Raw genomic sequence first — 20,593 nt, forward strand, 5'->3', positions numbered from 1 at the left:
CATTTTTCAAACTAAATAAATAATCATATATAAAATTTAAAATGGAACCATCTGTTAAATTATCATCTGGATATAATGTCCCATTAGTTGGTTTTGGTGTAAGTTTTTTATTATCGATTATTAAATATCAATTAACAATAACATTTATTTACTTTTTTTATTTTTATATTATTAATTTATTAGACTTGGAAATCAGAACAAAAATTAGTTGGTTCTGCTGTCGAAAAAGCTTTAGAAGTTGGTTACAGACATATTGATTGTGCTGCTATTTATGGTGTAAGATTAATTTATATATAAAAAAAAAAAAAAATTTATATTAACATATAATTTAGAATGAAAAAGAAGTTGGCGAAGCTTTTGCAAAGAAATTCTCAAGCGGTATTTCAAGAGAAGACGTTTTTATTACATCAAAACTCTGGAATACTTGTCACGAACCAGAAAATGTTAGAAAACACTGCGAAATTACATTAAAAGATTTAGGTTTACAATATTTAGATTTATGTATGTATTTAAACTTTATAGTTTTAATCAGTTTGAAAACATTAATAATAATAATAATAATAATAAATTTTTTAATCATAATTATGATAGATTTAATTCACTGGCCAGTTGCTTTTAAATATACCGGCGAAAAATTTACAGATGATATCACCACCATTCCAGTACCTATTCGTGATACCTGGTTAGAAATGGAAAAGTAAATATTATTATTTTAAATATTATTATTATTTTAAATAAAATTTATTTATATAAAAGTATATTAAACTTTAATTTTTATTTTTAGATTAGTTGAAGCAGGTTTAGTTCGTTCAATTGGTGTTTCAAACTTTAATGTTCAATCTTTAATCGATTTATTAAGTTATGCAAAGATTAAACCAGCTGTTAACCAAGTTGAATTACATCCATTCCTCTCACAACCAGAGTTAAAGAAGTTCTGTGATCAACACAATATTCATTTAACTGCTTATAGTCCATTAGGTAATGGTGCTTTTGTTGATAATGAAATCGTTGGCCAAGTTGCTAAAACTTACAACAAATCAATCCCAAATATCCTTTGCCGTTGGTCTGTCCAAAAAGGTTTCTCAGTTATTCCAAAGAGTACTACCGCTATTAGAGTTGCTGAAAACTTTAACATTTTAGATTTCACTATTACAGATGCTGATATGGAAAAATTAGATTCAATGAACAAAGGTATTTATTTATAATTTTTTTAAAAAAATATCTTTCCAGTTTACTAATATTTTTAATTGAATTTTATTTTAGGTCTTAGAACTTGCGATCCAGGTATGTATATTATTTTTATAATTATTAAATATAAAGATTAATGGTTACTAATTTTATTTTTTATTTTTTTTATAATTAGCTAAATTCTGGAACATCCCATTATTTAATTAAATAAACAATTACAATACATCCATTATATATTAAAATTTTTTTAATTAATATAAACTCAACTATATTTTATTTACTTTTATTTATTAATTTTTATTTAATACTTTTAACTTTAAATCTAAAATTAAATTTGTATTTCTAATTTTTTTATAAATAATTAAAGTTGAAATTATTAATAATGTTAATCCGACAAAAGATGTTACAACAATTACAGCAATTTTCCAACTTTTAAAACCAACATTACAATTATCAGATGGTTTAAAGTTATTATCCAATAATACACCAAAACTTGGGTCAATAATTGATTTGGTTTTAAAGTAAGGAATTTTAATACTTGAAAATAAAGTTTTTTCTGTATTACTATTTGTTTTTATAACTGGTAAACCATAGGTTTCATTTTGATTTAAAAGCTTAACAATACTAACAATGACTTGATCGTCTACATTCATACGATTTGAAAAGGTACCAACTAAAGTTTGACCATTAATCATTGTTAATTCAATAGTTCTTAATGAATCACCATACTTTAAAATTTTTTGATTATACTCATTATCGTTACAAACATTACTAGAAACCTGAGATTGGAAAACTATTTCTAAACTATTTAATATTGACTTGAATGGCCACTCTATTTCAGTTTTATATTTAACAGAGTTTGGTAATAATTCAATAGAATCGCCCAAAAAGTCATAGGTTAATGAGTTTTCTTGATCGTTGTTAATAGTTATACCAACTGAAATTTTTGCACCATTCTTTAATTTTGTATTTAAAAAATAATTAATTAAAGTATTTGTTGTTGTTTCTTCTGAGGCGAGCGTATCATTATTTTCTATCCATTCTTGATTGGTTAGATTAAATGATGATTCAATAGTTTCATTAAATGAAACCTCCCTGATTTGAATTATTCCAATATCAAAACGAGAACCACTTGTTTCAATAATTGTATCTGCTTTTTTTATAATGGGTTTAGAGGGTTTAACACTACTGGCTAAAGAACAATCGAAACCACTGAAATCAGCTTCACATATACATTGCTTTGTGTTTTCATTACATTTACCATTGTTTGAGCATGTTTGGTTATTTTCACCTTTAGGGCAATTCATTTGTTTGGTTAGATATAAAAATACATTTGCAGATCCATAAAGAGAAGAGCCACAATCAACAGTTACTTGAAGTGGTTGGTCTATACCTTTTAAAACAGCAGGTTTAATATTTGCATCAAAAAAACAATAGATTTTACTCTTTTCAATATTAACATCTTTAAGAATACAGTTGTTATTTTGATTTAAACCAATAGAAACCACTGGTTCCCAACAAAATGAATCACCACTAATCGTAATAAGACCAGGTTCATTAAAATATAAAGAGGAAGAGTAATAAATTAATGGTGGTGAATATTCCAGTTTATAAGAGATTTTATTGGATGTAAGGTAAACCCCCATACCATGAATATTTTGTGTATTATATACAGTATAGTTTCCCATAGTCATTCTAATTTCTTTATCTTGATATACAATTGCTGAATTATCATTTGGATTTAAATATTTAAATTTACTTTGATCTGGATTTATATTTATAGATTCGGGTGATTCAAATGTTATATTAATTGTATCAAAGAATGCACCTTTTAAAGTAATTGGAGTGTATAAATTATTTAAAATATTTGGTGTAATTTCTGAAATGTATGTTTGTCTTTTTTCCATTTTTGGGATTGAAACAATTGAACCTGGCCCATAGCCAAAATTAACTATAGTTGGTAAAGAATCAGAACCACTTGATAAAATAAAATTATCTGAAACATTTAAAATGGTTTGCCTATCAGATCCTATGCCTACTATATCTATTGTAAATAAACTTTTATCTAATGATAAAAAATAATTTCCAACAATTTCAAGATAGCCATGATAGTAATAATATTTCGAAATTTGAATTAAAGTAACAGGAAGAATACTTAGATCTAGTGCACCAGAGGAACTAAAAATTGCTTCTACATTTATTTTGCCATTTGTTTTAGCAATATTTAGGGGTTGTGGAATTAAACAAACTATATAGCTACTGGTTTTTTGGTTTACAGATAGTTGGATGTTTTTATCTTTTATTGTATTGGTAACATTATCTAAAATTTGATAATCTAAAATAACTTTTATTGATTGGTATGAATCAATATCTCCAAATAAATGAATTTGATCCGTTAAAGGATCGGCAATCCAATTTGGTGATATATTAAAACCATTGGTTTTATTTTTTAATAGGGTTATTACTAAAAAAAATAAAAATAAAAAAATATTTTTTTTCATTTGTTTATAAATAATGTATAATTTGAATGATTAAAAGTTGAAAAAATTTTTTTTATATTTTTATATTTTTATTTGGTAATTTTAAAATTTTTATTTTTCGTATTTTTTATTTTGACGTTTGAAAAACAAATGGCTTTTTTTTTGTTTTTTTTATTATAATAAAGAAAAATATTTTACTAAAAAAAAACTTTTTTTTTTACAAAATATTTTTTTGAGAAAAAAAAAAACATTTTATTTTTTATCTAACCAAATAATGATTTAGTATTTAAATAAGTTGTACAACTTTCTTCATATTTTTCTTTTAATTCAATAAATATTGAATTTTTTGTTGAATATCTTGCGTTGGTATTACCCCAAACTAAATTACCCCCATTTATTAATAAACTTGCAGTTATAACTTTTTTAAATTCATCAAATTGTTTTTCATTTAGTTTTAATTGAAATTCTTCAAGTAATTCTTTTTCATAATTTTCTGCACTTTGATTAAGTTTGTTGATATCATTAAATATTTTTTTCACACCAATATCAAATGATCCGACATCAAAAGATTTATTATCATTTCCTTTTTCAATTATCTTATAAAGATAGTTATTTTTAATTTGTCCATCCAAGAACTCTTTTTCAAAAGAATGAAGATCGTTAATTAAAGACAATGATTTTGCTAAATCTAAATGCATTAAACAATATTTTGGATGGTACATGATACTTATATTTAAGTTTTCAATTACCATCATTATTGCTAAATCGCATGCTGGTAAATAGGCGATATCAAACCTTCTTATAAAGAGATGAATTGTTTCATTATAACTATAGTTCTATTAAATAAATTAAATAAATTAATAATTAAATTATTAAAAAAATAAAAAATGAAATTTCATTTTACCTCTAATAAATTATATGGACCCAAAGATTCAACATAATCTATCCATCCTTGTAAAATTTTATAATAGAGTATTTGTTTGTTTGAATTATTTTTACTATATTCTTTAGAGTCTATAATATATTTTATTAAAAATTTTTCATTTTGATTAAAATCACTAAATGAACAATTTCCTTCATTTTTAATAATATTAAAAATTCTTTCTTTTGCTGTTTGGTTATTATAGTTTTCTGGCTTTCCATCAAAGAAATCATCCGTTGAAAAAAAGGCAGCCATAATATCATACCCTAAATTAAACTCTTGGTCATTTTTTGCAACTGAAAAAAAATAATATGAAAGTAAAACTGATGAAGAATTCATAACTTTATCTTTTATACTATTTTCATTATAGAAACCAAGTTCACAATATCTTTTAAAGTATTTCTCTTTTACTTGCTCTTTATTTTCAAATTCTATAGGAGGAATCCAATGGTTTGGAAATTTTATATTTTTAAATAAAGAATACATTTTATTATTATGTTTTATATTTTTTTAAAATGAATAACACATTAAAATATTTTCTTTAAATATTTTTTTTTTAAAAAGGATAAAAAAAAACTGGTGTGTTGACTTTTATTTTTTTTTATTTTTATAAATATAATTGGTGGTTAAAAATTAAAAGGTTTTATCGTCCCAAATTTTTTTTTTTTTATTTAAAAAAATCAACACAAGATAAATAAAATAATAATCTTTTTTATTTGAAAGATTAAAAAATTTAATGAGTTATTTTAAACATTTTATTAATAAAATTTTTTATTTTTTTTTTATTTTTTTAAACAGTTTATAAAAAAAAATTAGAGTAATTCAAAAAAATAAAATACAATAATTAATTTTTTTTTTTTTTCAATTTATAATATTAAAATGGAAATATTTTATACAATATTTTTAATTATTATTATATTAACTTTATATGATTTTGTAATAAAAAAATTCTTTAAAAAATTCTAAAACTTAATAATTAATTATTTTTTAAAAAAAAAAAAAAAAGATAAAAAAAAATTATAGGTGCAAACAAAATGATGCAAAAAGACCATGGCAAATTCCATTTTTAGGTTCATTGCTTTATATTTCTAAAAATCCCCATAGGGATTTACAAAAAATTTCAAAATCTTATAATAATGAACCCATTGGCTTATATTTTGGTGGTAAATATTTGATTCCTTTTATTTTAAAAAAAAAAAAATTAACATTTTGAAATTTTAAAATAACAGATTTGTATTCAATCTGTATAAATGATCCAATATCATTTAATGAAGTGTGGGTAAAAAAATTTAGAGTTTTTAATGAAAGACCAAAATTAGAAGGTTTAAAAGTATTTTCTGGGGATTTTAAAAACTTGGCATTTCCCCAAACAATCATTGGAAAAAAATGAAAAGTATTGTTGGTCATTCTTTTACAAAAATGAACTTAACAGTTTATGTTTCTTTGTTTGAAAAGCATATGAAGTTATTATTATTAAATATGAATGATAATCAAAAAGTAATTTTTTTATTTTAAAATTTAAATTTAAATCTTTTTTTAATAGTTTTTTTTTTAAATAGTTTTCTCCAACAATTTTAATACCTAAATTTAGCTTAAATGTTATTATTGAAATCTTAATATCAAAAGAAATTCCATATAGTGACAGAGAAGATTCAGTTCTAACACAACTGATTAACCCAGTAAAAGAACTATCAGATAGTTTGTCCATTGATATTTCTGATTATATCAGTATTTTTAAACCATTTTTTTATTTTAAAAGATTAAAATATAAAAATACTGCAAAACATGTTTTTAATTTAATGAATGAAATATATATGGATCATTTTGAAACTTTAGATTATAAAAAGTATTAAAAAAAAAAAAAAAAAAAAAAAAAAAAATCTATTAATATTTTTATTTTTATTTTTATTTTAGACCCAGAGATGTAATGGATGAGTTAATTATTGAAACTGAAGGTGATCAAAAATCTGTTATCCATGTTTGTTTAGATATTTTTGCTGCTGGTGTTGATACATCTGGTAATTATATATAATTATTTTTATTTTATTGATGTTATTTATTATTAAAATTGTTAAAATAATTTATTATTTTTCTTTATAGCGCATTTTATTGAGTTTCTATTGTTATATTTGACAAACCATCCAGAGTATCAAGAAAAGATCTATCAAGAAATTATGACAATTGTAAATGATAATAAAAGTCTTGATTTTATATTTTACAAAGATTGTGACATAAATAAATTGGAGTTTTTGGATGCATGCATTAAAGAGACATTACGGTTACGTCCTATTGTTTTCTTGGGTCTTCCTAGAGTTGCAACTGAAGATACAATGATTAAAGATATTTTTGTACCAAAAGGAACCCAAATTATAGGGAATGTATTTGGTATATTAAATTCTGAAAGTTATATTAAATCTCCTTCAATATTTAAACCTGAAAGGTGGATTGAATATTATAGAGCCAAAAAACAAAACCCAAATGTTTTTGAAAATAGTCTATATAACAATCTTGATAAAATTAGTGTTCATTTTGGTATTGGAAATAGAAGTTGTTTGTAAGTATCATAATATTGTAAAAAAAAAAAAAAAAAAAAAAATTTAATAAAATATTAAAAACAAAAAAATATTAAAAACAAAAAAAAAAAAAAATTTATTTTAGAGGGAAAAATCTTACAGTTATCCAAGCAATTGTTTGTATTACAAACATTTTATATAAATATAAATTAGAACCATTTGATGGGAAATTAATTGATGATACAGAACAATGGAGTGTTGTAATTAAACCAAAACATTATAATTTAAAATTAATTAAAAGATAAAATAAATTACCATATTTTTAAAAAAAAAAATTAATTATTTTTGAAAATGATGATAAATTCGTTAATAAAATATCTTTTTTTTTTATAGACTTGATTATTATAATTTTATTATTGCAAATGTTTTATAAAAAAAAAATTAACGGAAAATATTTATCTGAAAAAAATTAAATAAAATTTTTGATGAAAAAAAAAATCAAAATTTTCTTTTTTTTTTTTGATTTTTTTTTTAAAAAATTATGTATATTTTTTTTTATTATAAAAATAATTTTTTGATTTTTTAAATAGTTTATAAATAAATATTTTGTAAATAGATAATAACATAAGTAATTTTATTTATTTTTTAAAAACTAAATATTTTAAATATATATATTTAATAATTGTAATATTATACAAATTTAAATTGTTTTTATTTTATTTTTTTTTATAAAATAAATATCATTATACATAAAAATAAATAAAAATGAATTTTGATTTTACTCTCAGCGAAGTTAAAAAACAAGAGTTGGACTCAATAATTCTCCAACAACAACAAGAAAAGCAAGAAGAAACAGATCAACAAGAGAAACAATCAGTAGATGATGAAATTAAAATAACATCAGAATTAGAAGAAAATAATAATGACCAACCATCTACATCAAACGAATTAAATAACGATAATAATAATAATAATAATAATAATAATAATAATAATAATAATAATAATGAAACAATTATTAAAGAGGGTAAAATTGAAGGAAAAGAATTGGAAGAGTTACTTTCAAAAATTCCAGAAAATTATGTTTTAACAGAAGTTAATAAAAATATTGAGGGTTTTTCAAAAGATATTAGAGAACCAACCGAAAAACCTTTTACAAATAAGAGTAATGTTGAAACTACTCGTCAATTAAAATTCCCCCCACCAATTAACCCACCAAAAACTGAAGCTGAAAGATTAGAACAAGAACAAAAACAAAAACAATACGAAGAAAATAGAAAAGAAAATGACAGAGTAAATATAAATAATTTAAAAGTTATTTCTTTATATTTTTTTTTTTTTTTTTTTTTTTTTTCATCAAGATTCTTTTTTTTTTAAGATTTTCAAAAATTTTTTTTTTTTTTTTTCATTTTTAAATATTAATATTATTTTTTATTTTAAAGAAATTAGAGTTAGAGTTAGAAAAGTTAAAGAATAAAAGAGATGAAGTCGAATCCATCAAAGCATATTTTCAACCAGGTGTACAAGTTGAAACTGATTTTGTAATAGAGTTACTATTTAATATTTTCCCAAGTGATATTGTCGATAAAGAATCAAACCAATTATTATGGTGCCCAGAGGTAGTACCAAGAAATCCAGGTTTCGCAAGAGATAAGCCACTTAATGGTTGGACTTTTGATTCAATGACTAAATTATTGAAATATACACCATTAGAACCATGGAAAAAAAGTACAACCTATACTATTACAATTCCAGCCGAGTTTAAAGTTCCACCACAAGGTACTCTCGTTCAAACTATGGGCCAAACTTTTGAGTTTACAACACAAACTCTTAAAATTGAAAAATTTATGCCATTAGATTCCGGTGTACAATATTCTCACACTCAAACTATTTTTATTGGTTTTAATCAAAAGGTTTCACCACAAGAGCTCTTACCGTTCATCCATTGTGATAATTTAAGACAATCCCCAAAAGGCCCAAATACTTTACAGTTTATTCATGAAGAGGTAATGAAACAGGATCCATTATTAAAAGATTTAATAAGGTAAGGAGTGTATTTAAATATTCACTAAAAATTATTATTATTAATTATATTAATTTTTTTTTAATTTTAAAATTAGTGGTTATGAAGGTAAAAATATTGGTATTAAACCATTATACGGTTTTCAAAGTAGTAATTATATTACAGTCACATTAAAAGAAGGTGCTCCATCATTAGAGGGTCCAGTTAGAACATTTTTATCAGATAATAAAACATTTACTACTCTTCCATCATTTATACCATCTATTAGTATGCATCCAAATACTCCAACTTCAAGATTACAAATCAGTTATGCTTGTAGAATTCAAAACTATGCAGAATTATTTAAATCATGGGTACCAAAGATTATACCCGATTTACCAGCTGGTACTTGGTCTTATAATGAAACTCATATGACATTCGAATTGGATGAAGAAGTAAAATGGCCATCATCGACAGTCTATACTATTATAACCGAAAATGGTCCCAAGAATCAACAAGGGCAACAAATGGAAGAAATTGAGTTAAAAGTTCACACTAGAGCTATGGAGTATACTGCTTATGCTTATGATGGTTTATCATTTATTCTGTTGGATAATGGTAAAACTTATGCAAGTGAACACAATACTTTTTCAAATAATATGGTTATATTTATCAAATTTAATCAACTTGTCAATGAAGAGTCTGTCAAAAAATCAATTTCATTTAAAACCAATAATAATTTAATCGCCAAAACTATTGATTATACAACTATCCCTACTGGTACCACTGAGCAAGAGGTTGAACAAGCCACTGGTCTTAGATTAATGATAAAAGAAACTGATCTTTTCAAAAGAATAGTTTTAGAATCCCAACCAAATTCATTATTTTGTATTAAGCCAATTAAACCTCTCTCAGAAGATGGTGCCTTTAGTTTTGATATCACAGGTACTCAATTACAATCACTCGAAGGACCATCAAAGTGTTATTCAAATGGATCATACTTTTTTGCTACTTTTAAAACATTCTCATGCGAATCAGTTATTCTTGGCAGTGATTTAAAATCAATAACTGTAACATTTTCTCAACCAATTTGTTCAAGTGTATATGATTACAATAGCTATATGTCAAATCCAGAAGAGTATATAACAAGGAATCCAAACTATATACCAACTGGCCCAACTGTTTATCCAGTCATTTCACCATCAATCGAAGGTGAATGGAGTGCTTTGACTAGATATTCATTATCATTCAGATTAAATAGAGATGTTGATTTTAGAAAATCAACAGTTTACCAAGTAGGTTTACCACCAACTGGCCTCTTATCAGTTTTAGAAAAGAGAATCGAAAAACCTTTACTTGGTGAAGTTTCAACACAAACAGTTCAAATGGTTCATTGTTACCCAAGATCTCACACTTACTCAATTAACCATAATCAATTGTTTAGTGTTATTTTTAATCAAAAAGTTGATCCCGAAAGTGTTATTCAAGCTGTTCGTATTCAACCAACAGAATCATTTTTTGGTGGAAAAAAAATTGAAGTTCAGTTAGTCAATCGTATTTCAATCGATGAATACAAGGAAATTCCAGAATATTTCAAACAACATAACGTAGATGAATCAATTATTTTCTTTAAACCAGTTAAACCAATTCCAGTTGGCCAATTAAAATTAATTATTGGTGCTGGTATCAGATCATTAGAAGGCCCATTACTAGGTAAAGAGGAAACCATTATTGATAATATTCACGCCGATAAATTCCAACCAGTTGGTATTTCTCCAAATAACAATACTATTATTCATTCACCATATTTCTTTTTCATCAATTTCAATAAACCATTAAAATCATTAAATAATTTAATTTATTTAGATTTTACTAGTAATAATAATCAAAATAATAATAATAATGAAAGTAATAATTCAAATAAGAAATTGATTGATTATTATAATGAAAATATTAAAGAAACTGAAAAAGTAGAAAATAAAGAAAATGAAGAAAGTACTGAAAATAAAGAATCAACTTCAACTTCAACTTCAACATCAACATCAACATCAACAACAAATACAAATACAAATGAATTAATTGATTGGAATAAATTTATAACAATTAAACCAACACCTCCAAATTCAGTTGCAAAATGGGAATATGAAGTTATAAATGAAAATACTTATAGATTAAAATTAGAAGATTTTTCAATTTGGAATTTATCAACACATTACCAAATTATTCTCGATAAATCAATTGAATCTAAATTTGGTACTCAATTAGAAAAGGATGTTGTATATGATTTTTATACCCAATTTAACAGTGTTGCACAAGTTTATCCATCATTAGGTAATATTATTCCAATTGATAATGATATCATTGGTATTCATTTCAATCAAAAGTTTAATGTTGCAGATATGCTCAAGGTTATGAAATTAGAAGCACTTGACCATAATGATAAAAAGCATAAAATTTCTTTTGTCAATGTAGATCGTGAAGTAGTACCTACTGAACAACTTTCAGCTATGCCAGTTGCATTTTCAAATCCAGAGAATTTTGTAATGTTTATTAGAATGTTACAAATGGTTCCAAATTCAAATTATACACTTTCCATTGGTCCCAATGTTCCATCTGCAGAGGGTGGTGAAGTTAATCCAGATAGAAAAACTTTCCATTTTACTATTTCAGATCATCTACATGTCGAAAAAATTACATTTTCTCAATATGAAAGAAATGTTTCAATTTTATTTAATCAAAGATTAAATATCATTCAATCAAGTAGTGATGGCAATGAAATCCCACTTCCAGAGTCATGGTGTCCAATTTTAACACCAAATCCAAATGTTGAATGTGAATGGACAGTAAACAATCTATCAAACACTATTAATGGTCATTTCAAAGGTGTTATTCCATTTTCAACCAAATATAAAGTGACTATACCAGTTACGGTTGAATCAGAAACCTCTGAAAAGTATAAGCCATCAGATATTGATAGTGATAGATGTTCTTTCAATACTCCAACTGTCTCAGTTATTACATCAATACCAACCAATGGTTTCCAAACTGCATATCTTTCACGTCCTATTCTTATTTTCTTTAACCAAAAAGTAAATATTGATGATTTATTAAAACATGCAACAATTGTACAAACCTCAAGCGAAGACAAAAAGAAAACCAAATTCACATTAGAGTCTTCTGAAGATTTTACTCATGTTAACCACGATATTTCAGATGATTTATCTCGTTGGGTATCATTAAGAACAGTACCACAATTACTCCCAAACTCTTCTTATCATTTATCAATTAAAGAGGGATCTTCTATTTCAACCGAAGGTCCATTAGAAATTAAAGAGTCTCTTAATATTTACTTTACAACCAATACCACCCGTGTTTTCTGTAATACTTTTGATGGCAAAGTTAGAATTTCATTCTCTGAACCATTATTCTATGTCAATACCAATGGTAGCACAAGTTCATATGTACCACCAGAAATTCTCTCAACATTAATTGTACCAATTATTAGTGTTTTACCAAACCCAGGTTTTGAACTTACATGGAAACTTTCAGCAAACCAAGAGTTAATTTGTGACCAACCACTTAATACATGGAGAAAATCGACAAGTTATAGATTCACACTTCCAGATGATTTATTCTCTGCTAAAGGATATGTTATGGATTCAAACTTTTTAGATGCTCTTACTATTTCAACTGATTCTAATCGTTTAACAAATAATCGTTCAAGATATCCCGAATTAATTGATTCAATTCATTGGATTCGTTTCGATCAAAATATTGATCCAAAAGTTCAACTTTCAAAGATGAAATTCTATATTAAATCTGGTTTGTTCAATTCAAAGACTCTTCTCGAAACACGTTTAGCAACCAAAGATGAGGTTGATACAAATGTAATTTTCAATGAAAGATTGGACCACAACAACAACTATACAAGATTAAAACAAATTTTAGGTGACCATTATGACCCAACCGAACCAACCGATACTCTAATTTATAAATTTGTAAAGACTCTTTCACCTGAAAATGTCGTCTATTGTGAAGTTGAAGAAATTACCTCAACTGAAGGTCCACTAGTTAGTAAAGTAGGTTCAGTTTTATTTAATTTCAAACCAATAGCTCCATTTGCTTACGATACTGAAATGTCAATTATTGGCAGTAAAAAACAAGCTTCAACTCCAATATACTTTGGTAGATCCATTCAATTGTTTTTTAATAATACCATTTCAAAATCAACATTTGAAAATTCAATGATTAGAATCGAACCAGATATTCCATATAAAATAATTTTATCTGATACAAATATCGTCTTAGAAGGTATAAAATATGATCAATTCCAAAATACAGATATTGAATTTAAATTAACAATTTCAAAAGAATTAATGGACTCCAACGCTCAAAAACTTTCAAAAGATGTCATCCTAAACTTTAAAGCTGTACCACAGAAATTTAATTATACATTCAAATTTCCATTTATATGCCCTAATCAAATTGTAACTTTTGATAGTGTATCAAATGAAAAAAAAGGAGAAAATTTAATATTATCACCAGAATCACCAGAATCATCAGCATCATCATCATTAATATCAAATAATTCATTAGTTAAACCATCAATTTGTTTAAGAAGTAAAAATATTAATCAATTTGTAATTCAGTTATATAAATTAAATCCATACACAGATTATCCACAATTCTTTGATGAAGTAGTTGAACAAAAAACTCTATTAAAATTCTCATCACTTAAACAAGTACCATCAGTTAGCCAACCAATCTTAAAATGTGGAGAATTAGTACACTGTCGTATGATCGATATTGATATTCCAACTGTAGAGACCGATATTGAAAGTGATCAATATATTGAACTTTTTGAAGGTTTAGCAAACAAAGAATTAATGATTGGTCATATTGGTGTTTTCCTTTATCCAACTCAAAATGCACTCTATCCAAATTTATCAAAAACCACTATTATTCCATCACTTCGTTGTTGGGTTCAATGTACTCAAATGAACATTGGTGCTGTTGCTGATCAAAAACTTTTATCTTGCTGGGTTACAAATAAAACTGATGGTTCATTCGTATCAAATGTTAAAATTTCATCTCTTTCCACTGTAAATTATCATCAATTCCGTATGAAAGAACAAAAGAAATCAAATAATCTTTTAGCACTTCAAAAACATGTAGGAAATTTAGCAGATGGTGTTTCAAATGAACAAGGTCTTTTACATTTACCACTTCAACAAAATTTCTCTGAAATTCATATTATTGCAGAAAATACACAAACCAAAGATACTTGCATTCTTCCAAAAGTTTTCATCCAACCAAATACTGCATATAAAGCAATCAGTTGGTATGTATTTGATGATCAATCATTGTATCGTCCAAAAACAACTGTTCACATTAAAGGTTATTTGCGTTATCTTACCCGTGACCCATTAGAACATAAATTGGGTGTTCACAATTTCCAAAACGGCCAAGTTATTAAATACATCTTGGAAGATAGTAGTTACACAACTATATTAAAGGGTGAATGCAAATTAAATTCTTTCTCAACATTTAATTTTGATTTAGAATTACCAGATAAAATTAATTTAGGCAAAAGCAAATTAAAACTTTCATTGGCTGATGAAAACGAATTTATTATTATTAATGGAAGAAATGAAAAACAAAAGATAAAAGGTGAAAGAACTCTAACAACCTCATTTATTCATCAATTTGATATTGAGGAATTTAAGAGACCAGAATTTGTAGCAAGTGCATCAATTGTTTATGATGGAACTGGTTCATTTAGTGGTTCAAGTTATATTCAAGCAAAATCAAATTACTATGAAGGTGCTTCATTACCAGATTGTGAAACCAACTGGAGAGTCTCTTCTACAAAATCAAACTATGTCCCACCAGGTATGTCCAAATATAGATTTGGTTATCAAGAAGATGAAGTTCATCTCAATATTAAAGACTTTTCATTAAATAGAGAAAAAACTATTAAAGGCAAAACCGATGATGATGGTCTTCATACTATTAAAACAACCTTTAATGGTAATGCTCCAAATCCACCAACTTCAATAAATATTGATACCAATGTTGAAATTACCGACATTAACAATCAAATGATCAATTCAACTATTAGATATATTTTACATCCAACCAAAAATTTTGTCGGAGTTAAAATTGCCAACCAATCAAATTCAGATAAATCTATTACAATCAATGATAGTAACAAACATTTACCAATTCAATTACAAATGATTGTATGTGATCAAAATGGTATCCCACAACCTGAAGTTGGTGTTTCAATCTCAATTACTCACAAAAAAGGTTTACAACCATATGATTATGAAAGTTGTAAAACAATTACTTCAACAATTCAAAGTACCGATACAGAATTTACTCATTCTATTCAACTTTATGAACCAAAATATGAACCAAGTTCTGTATCATTATATGAAATTTCAGTTACATTATTTGAACAAAATAATTCTAAATTTGTAACTTTGTTACCATTATTAATTAATTGGTCATTATCAAATTATAATAATAATAATAATAATAATAATAATAATAATATTAATAATAAAAATATAATTAATAATAATAATAATAATAATAATAATAATAATAATAATAATAATAATAATAATATAAAAAATTCAAATTCAATTAAATTAGATGAAATTAAATTTAATCAAGTTAATCAAGTTTCTATTAATTTGGATAAAAAAAATTATTTACCAGGTGAAAAATCAATTATTTTAATTGATTATTATCAATTCCCATTTAAATGTGTATTATCAATTATTAAAAATGGTGTTATATTTACAAAATCATATCAAATTGAATCAGCAAAAGACAAGGTTGAATTAGATATTATTGAAGATTGGTCACCACTTTCCATAATTTGTTGTGATATTATTAATATTCAAACTCAAGAACAATTAGCAGGTACCACCGAATTATCAGTCTCACCAATTAGTAAAAAATTACAAATTGAAGTAAAACCAGAAGAAGAAGTTGTTGAACCGGGTTCAGATACAAATATTAGAGTTAAAGTTAAAGATTCAAAGGGTTCCAATGTTCCAAATGCCGAAGTTTGTTTATTAGTATTGGATGAATCTATTATTTCACTTTCAAACCACAATATTGAAAATCCATTAGATATTTTCTATCCAAGATCATCATCTAAAAATGGTTTATCTATAGTTGGTAAATATTTCAGTTGCTTATCATACTCAAGTGTTTTACTTCAGCCAAGATTAAAAGATGGCAGTGCAATTATGTCAGGTACACAAAAACCCATTATCAAACCAGATGAATATGACCATGATGTTACCATTAGCGACCCATTTAAAGTACATTCACATCCTGCCCCACCACTTCCAAGATCAAGTATTTCAAATGATGTTGGTAAACCAGTAAGAAGAGGTAACAATTTTAGTGGACCAATGCTTATGGATATTTTAGATACTGCTGGTAGCGAGGAATACACTTTTATGAGAAATGCTTATGTTCGTTCTGGTGATGGTTTCTTTTTAACATTTTCAATCAATAGCCGTAATTCATTTGATGAACTTAATTCTTTTTATAATCAAATTCTCTATACAAAGGATTGTTCATCTTATGCATGCATTATGGTCGTCGCCACAAAATGTGATTTAGAAGAACAAAGAGAAGTTAGTTCAAATGAAGGTAAGCTTTATGCTTCTAGTATCGGTGCAACCTATATTGAAACTTCATCAAAAACTGGTTTAAATGTTGATGCTGCATTTGGGGCTATGGGTAAATTGTGTAGAATTTTTACTGGTGACCAAGAAAATAAAATAATTATTTTAGGTGGTGGTGGTGTTGGTAAATCAACTCTTACTATTCGTTATATTAACCAACATTTCATTGATGAATATGATCCAACTATTGAAGACTCATATCGTAAACAAGTTTCGGTAGATGAAGCTTATGACGATTTAATTCCAATGGGCATAGAGGAGTTGGCCGAAGCTTCTTTGAGCTTTGCTAAATCATCAAAAAAAAGTGCATCCTTTGGTTTTGGTGGTAGTAGAAATAGAAGCAAAACCTTTAGTAGCAGCCGTGTTAAACCTGTTGGTATAGCACCTACATTCAGCCTTGGATCAGCTAGTCTTGATAAAAAAGAAAAATCAAAATTAAAACAATTGGATATGTATTCACCAGATATTCAACATGAAACTCTAACATCAGTAGGTCTTTGTAATAACGATGATGAAGAAGATTATTCCTATAGCTCAGAAGAAGAAATTGAAAAGATTTCATTATTAAGAAAAGATTTTAATGCTTTAGCCAACTTTACTCCATCAGCTACAACTAATGAATCCGGTGAAGTTGTTATTCCAATTCATTTACCAGATAATCTTACTCGTTATCGTATTTGGGGTGTTGTTTGTTCTAAAGACGAACAACAATTTGGAAAAGGTGAAAGCCTTATTACTTCAAAAATTTTGGTCTCAACTCGTTGTGTACCACCAAGATTCTTAAACTTGAACGATGAATGTTATATTGGAGTTGTTATTAGTAATAATAGTAATAACGATAGAATTTGCAAAGTTGGTGTCAAGGTTTCAGAACATTTACAAATCACTAATCAACAAACATCATCCACTTTTGGTTATTTCACTTTTGTTGAAAAGAAAAAAAGAAAAATCATTTATGTTAAAGTTAAATCTGTTAATGTTGGTAATTCATCAATACAAATTAGTTGTGTATCTGGTAAATATGGTGATGCTTTACAAATATCAATCCCAGTATTTAATCCTCCAACTACTAAAACCACTTCAATTTATGGTCAAATTGGTGAAGGAGCTGGTATTATCCAGCCAATAGAAATTCCACAAGATGCTCTCCCAATATTTGGTTCTATAGATTTAGATATTTCATCAACAATTCTACAAAATGTCCACGATGCATTTTTATCTGTTTACAACTATCCTTTTGAAAGAACCGAAAACATTGCTTCCACTGCCATCGGTATTGCTTCACTTTATCATATTTTAGGCGAACAAAAATCACGTAATATTCCATCAAGTAAAATGGTTAAATCAAAACTTACAAAACTCTTTATTGAACTAAAGAATCGTCAAACCGAAAATGGTGATTTCAATACATGGCCAAGTTCTGCATTTGCAAATCAATCATTCCAAAAGAATGACTTTGAATCAATTCATGCCATCCATGCAATTTCAATTTTAATAGAATATGGTTATGAAATTGATAATATGAAATCATTAGTTTCAAAATCAATTAATTGGTTAGATAGATACATCAATAAAAATCTTCAAAGCAAGGATCAATTTGAATTAGCTTCAACTGCCTATGCCCTTAACACTCTTTATAGTATTCAAAGTAAAAAGAGTAAAAATACAGTTGCACAATTAGCATTAAAATTCTATTCAACTCATGGTGCAACAATTTTCTCACTTGAATCTTTAGCATGGATATTAGGAACATTCCAAGATTCCCAATTCAATAAGAAACGTGATGAAATCGTATCCTATTTAATGAGAAATTCATTTGAAGAAAATGGTTATATTTATTTCAATTCCTATTATGACAAACTAATTAGATCTCAACTATTCCATAACATTGAAAGAACAACTGCAATCATTTTAAGATCATTGGTCCAATGTAAATGTAATCACGAAAATATTCCAAAGGTTGTACTTGGTCTATTGGATAAGAAAGAACATGGTCAATGGAAGAATATTCAAACTAACTGTTGGGTTATTACAGCAATATCAGAGTTTAGTAGTACCGATCGTCAGTCACCAAAATGTTTAGCTAGAGGTTGGTTAGTAAATACAACAGATGAATCAAATATTTTATCTACTTTTTGTGGTCAAACACCATACTATGATGGTAAATCAACAATCTCTTATTCAATTGAAGTGCCATTATCGTCATTATATAAAAATTTAGATAAATTAAATTTATTAAATTTAATAAATCAAAATAACAATGTTGACGAAAATGATAAAGAAAAACAATCAATTAATAGTTTAGAATTAGTCAAATCACAAAAATCAGAACTTTGGCTTCAAAAAGAAGGTAAAGGAAAACTTTATTATCGTATCAATATTAAATATGCCACTTTTGATCTTTTCACTCCAGAATTAAACAATGGTTTCTCAATTCAGAGAATGTTTACTCCAAAATCTAAACATGACAAGTTACAAGTTGACGAAGAAACTGGCAACTTAAAGGTTTCTCTTGGTTCAAAGATTTTCGTTACATTAAATATCTCTACCGATTTTGATAGAAACAATGTAGTTTTAATTGACAAATTAGCTGGTGGCTTTGATATTGTAGATAAAACTGATTTCAAACTCGAAGGTACTGTATGGGCTTTTGCTAATTATCGTGACGAAAGATGTGAAGTATTTTCAAATTCATTAGAAAGAGGTAAATATACTTTCAAATATACTTTACGTGCCACTACCAGAGGTGAGTATTTAATCCCCTCTGCCTCAATTGAAGAAATGTATGACTCTGAAGTATTTGGCAAAACAAACTCAATCAAAGTTTTAATTGAATAAATCAATAAATTAAATAAATCTTTTAAATAAAAAAAAATTTTATTTTTATTTTTAAAACAGTTGAAATATTTTAATAATTTTAATAATCAATATCTCTAATTTCATTTTATTTTTTTTATTATTGGAAGAAGTGAGACAAAAAAAACTTTTAAAACAATAAAACAAATTTATTATAATGCATAACTAAAAAAAAAAAAAAGAAATAATTAAATTTTTTATTTGGCATTATTAATTTAAAATCGAATTAATATATAATCATGATTTTATAAAATTTACCAGGATATAATAGAACGATGAACAAACACAAAGGTTAATTTATTTGTTTAAATTCTAAGCTTAATTTCCATAAAATAAAATATTTGGTCAATGAATAAATAAAAATTTAAATAAATTTTTAAAAAAAACAAATGGATTTATTTAAAAGCTCTTATATAAGAGGTATTAATGTTTATTTATTTGTATTTATATTGTATTTTTTTTTAAATATTTTTTATGCGACTATATTGGTTGGGGGGAGTGGTTAACTTGTTGTATCATTCAATCATTATTATTGGTGTCATATTGTCGTTGAGTATTTGGTGTATCTGGCCCTGTATTTCTTATTTCTTGTTGTAATTGTCAATTAATATTTGTTTCTCATCATTAATACCACCAGCCTCTATCTGTGATGTAGTTAAAGTAGTTTGTATTGTTTTCGTTTCAAAATCGTGTAATAATTATATTTCCCATTTTATATATGAAAAAATTAAAAAAAAAAATTAAAAAATTAATGATTTGTTTAAATATGCATTAAATTATTTTTTGTTAGGCTGAATTCTGGATCTGGTTTGATTTCACGGAAGACATTGAGAACATTACCTTTGAATTGATCGATATATTTCTTAGATTCAGAATAAAGATTATATATTTTTTACATCATTAATATATTTAATAATTAT

General features: G+C 25.6%; 4 protein-coding genes across 4 annotated transcripts; 3 read left to right on the plus strand and 1 right to left on the minus strand.

Annotated features, from left to right (window-relative positions):
- Positions 1–13: 13 nt before the first annotated feature.
- DICPUDRAFT_92315 (uncharacterized protein) lies at positions 14–1,452 on the plus strand. The gene is made up of 7 exons (XM_003289457.1): positions 14–98; positions 184–276; positions 333–501; positions 592–697; positions 785–1,191; positions 1,264–1,284; positions 1,364–1,452. The coding sequence occupies exons 1-7, from the start codon at positions 42–44 to the stop codon at positions 1,393–1,395; spliced, it is 885 nt and encodes a 294-aa protein (XP_003289505.1). The 5' UTR covers positions 14–41; the 3' UTR covers positions 1,396–1,452.
- Positions 1,453–1,478: 26 nt separating this feature from the next.
- On the minus strand, positions 1,479–5,076 carry DICPUDRAFT_153906 (uncharacterized protein; the record flags this gene model as incomplete). The annotated part of the gene is made up of 3 exons (XM_003289467.1): positions 1,479–3,652; positions 3,937–4,504; positions 4,573–5,076. 3 exons carry the CDS (start codon positions 5,074–5,076, stop codon positions 1,479–1,481), a joined length of 3,246 nt encoding a protein of 1,081 aa, XP_003289515.1.
- A 900-nt stretch (positions 5,077–5,976) lies between these two features.
- Positions 5,977–7,408, plus strand: DICPUDRAFT_80286 (uncharacterized protein; the record flags this gene model as incomplete). The annotated part of the gene is made up of 5 exons (XM_003289458.1): positions 5,977–6,087; positions 6,150–6,436; positions 6,505–6,608; positions 6,691–7,144; positions 7,249–7,408. 5 exons carry the CDS (start codon positions 5,977–5,979, stop codon positions 7,406–7,408), a joined length of 1,116 nt encoding a protein of 371 aa, XP_003289506.1.
- Positions 7,409–7,868: 460 nt separating this feature from the next.
- On the plus strand, positions 7,869–19,655 carry cpras2 (cpras2, large protein with the cpRAS domain; the record flags this gene model as incomplete). The annotated part of the gene is made up of 3 exons (XM_003289459.1): positions 7,869–8,396; positions 8,546–9,147; positions 9,224–19,655. The coding sequence occupies 3 exons, from the start codon at positions 7,869–7,871 to the stop codon at positions 19,653–19,655; spliced, it is 11,562 nt and encodes a 3,853-aa protein (XP_003289507.1).
- Between the last annotated feature and the right edge of the window lie 938 nt (positions 19,656–20,593).

This window comes from Dictyostelium purpureum (assembly GCF_000190715.1).
Source record: "Dictyostelium purpureum unplaced genomic scaffold DICPUscaffold_178, whole genome shotgun sequence".
Lineage (NCBI taxonomy): Eukaryota > Evosea > Eumycetozoa > Dictyosteliales > Dictyosteliaceae > Dictyostelium > Dictyostelium purpureum.

Coding starts and splice junctions, on each gene's coding strand:
- DICPUDRAFT_92315 (XM_003289457.1), top strand. CDS start 42: ATGGAACCATCTGTTAAATTATCATCTGGATATAATGTCCCATTAGTT. Junction 1,192..1,263: donor ATTAGATTCAATGAACAAAG/GTATTTATTTAT, acceptor ATTTTATTTTAG/GTCTTAGAACTTGCGATCCA. Junction 1,285..1,363: donor TCTTAGAACTTGCGATCCAG/GTATGTATATTA, acceptor TTTTATAATTAG/CTAAATTCTGGAACATCCCA.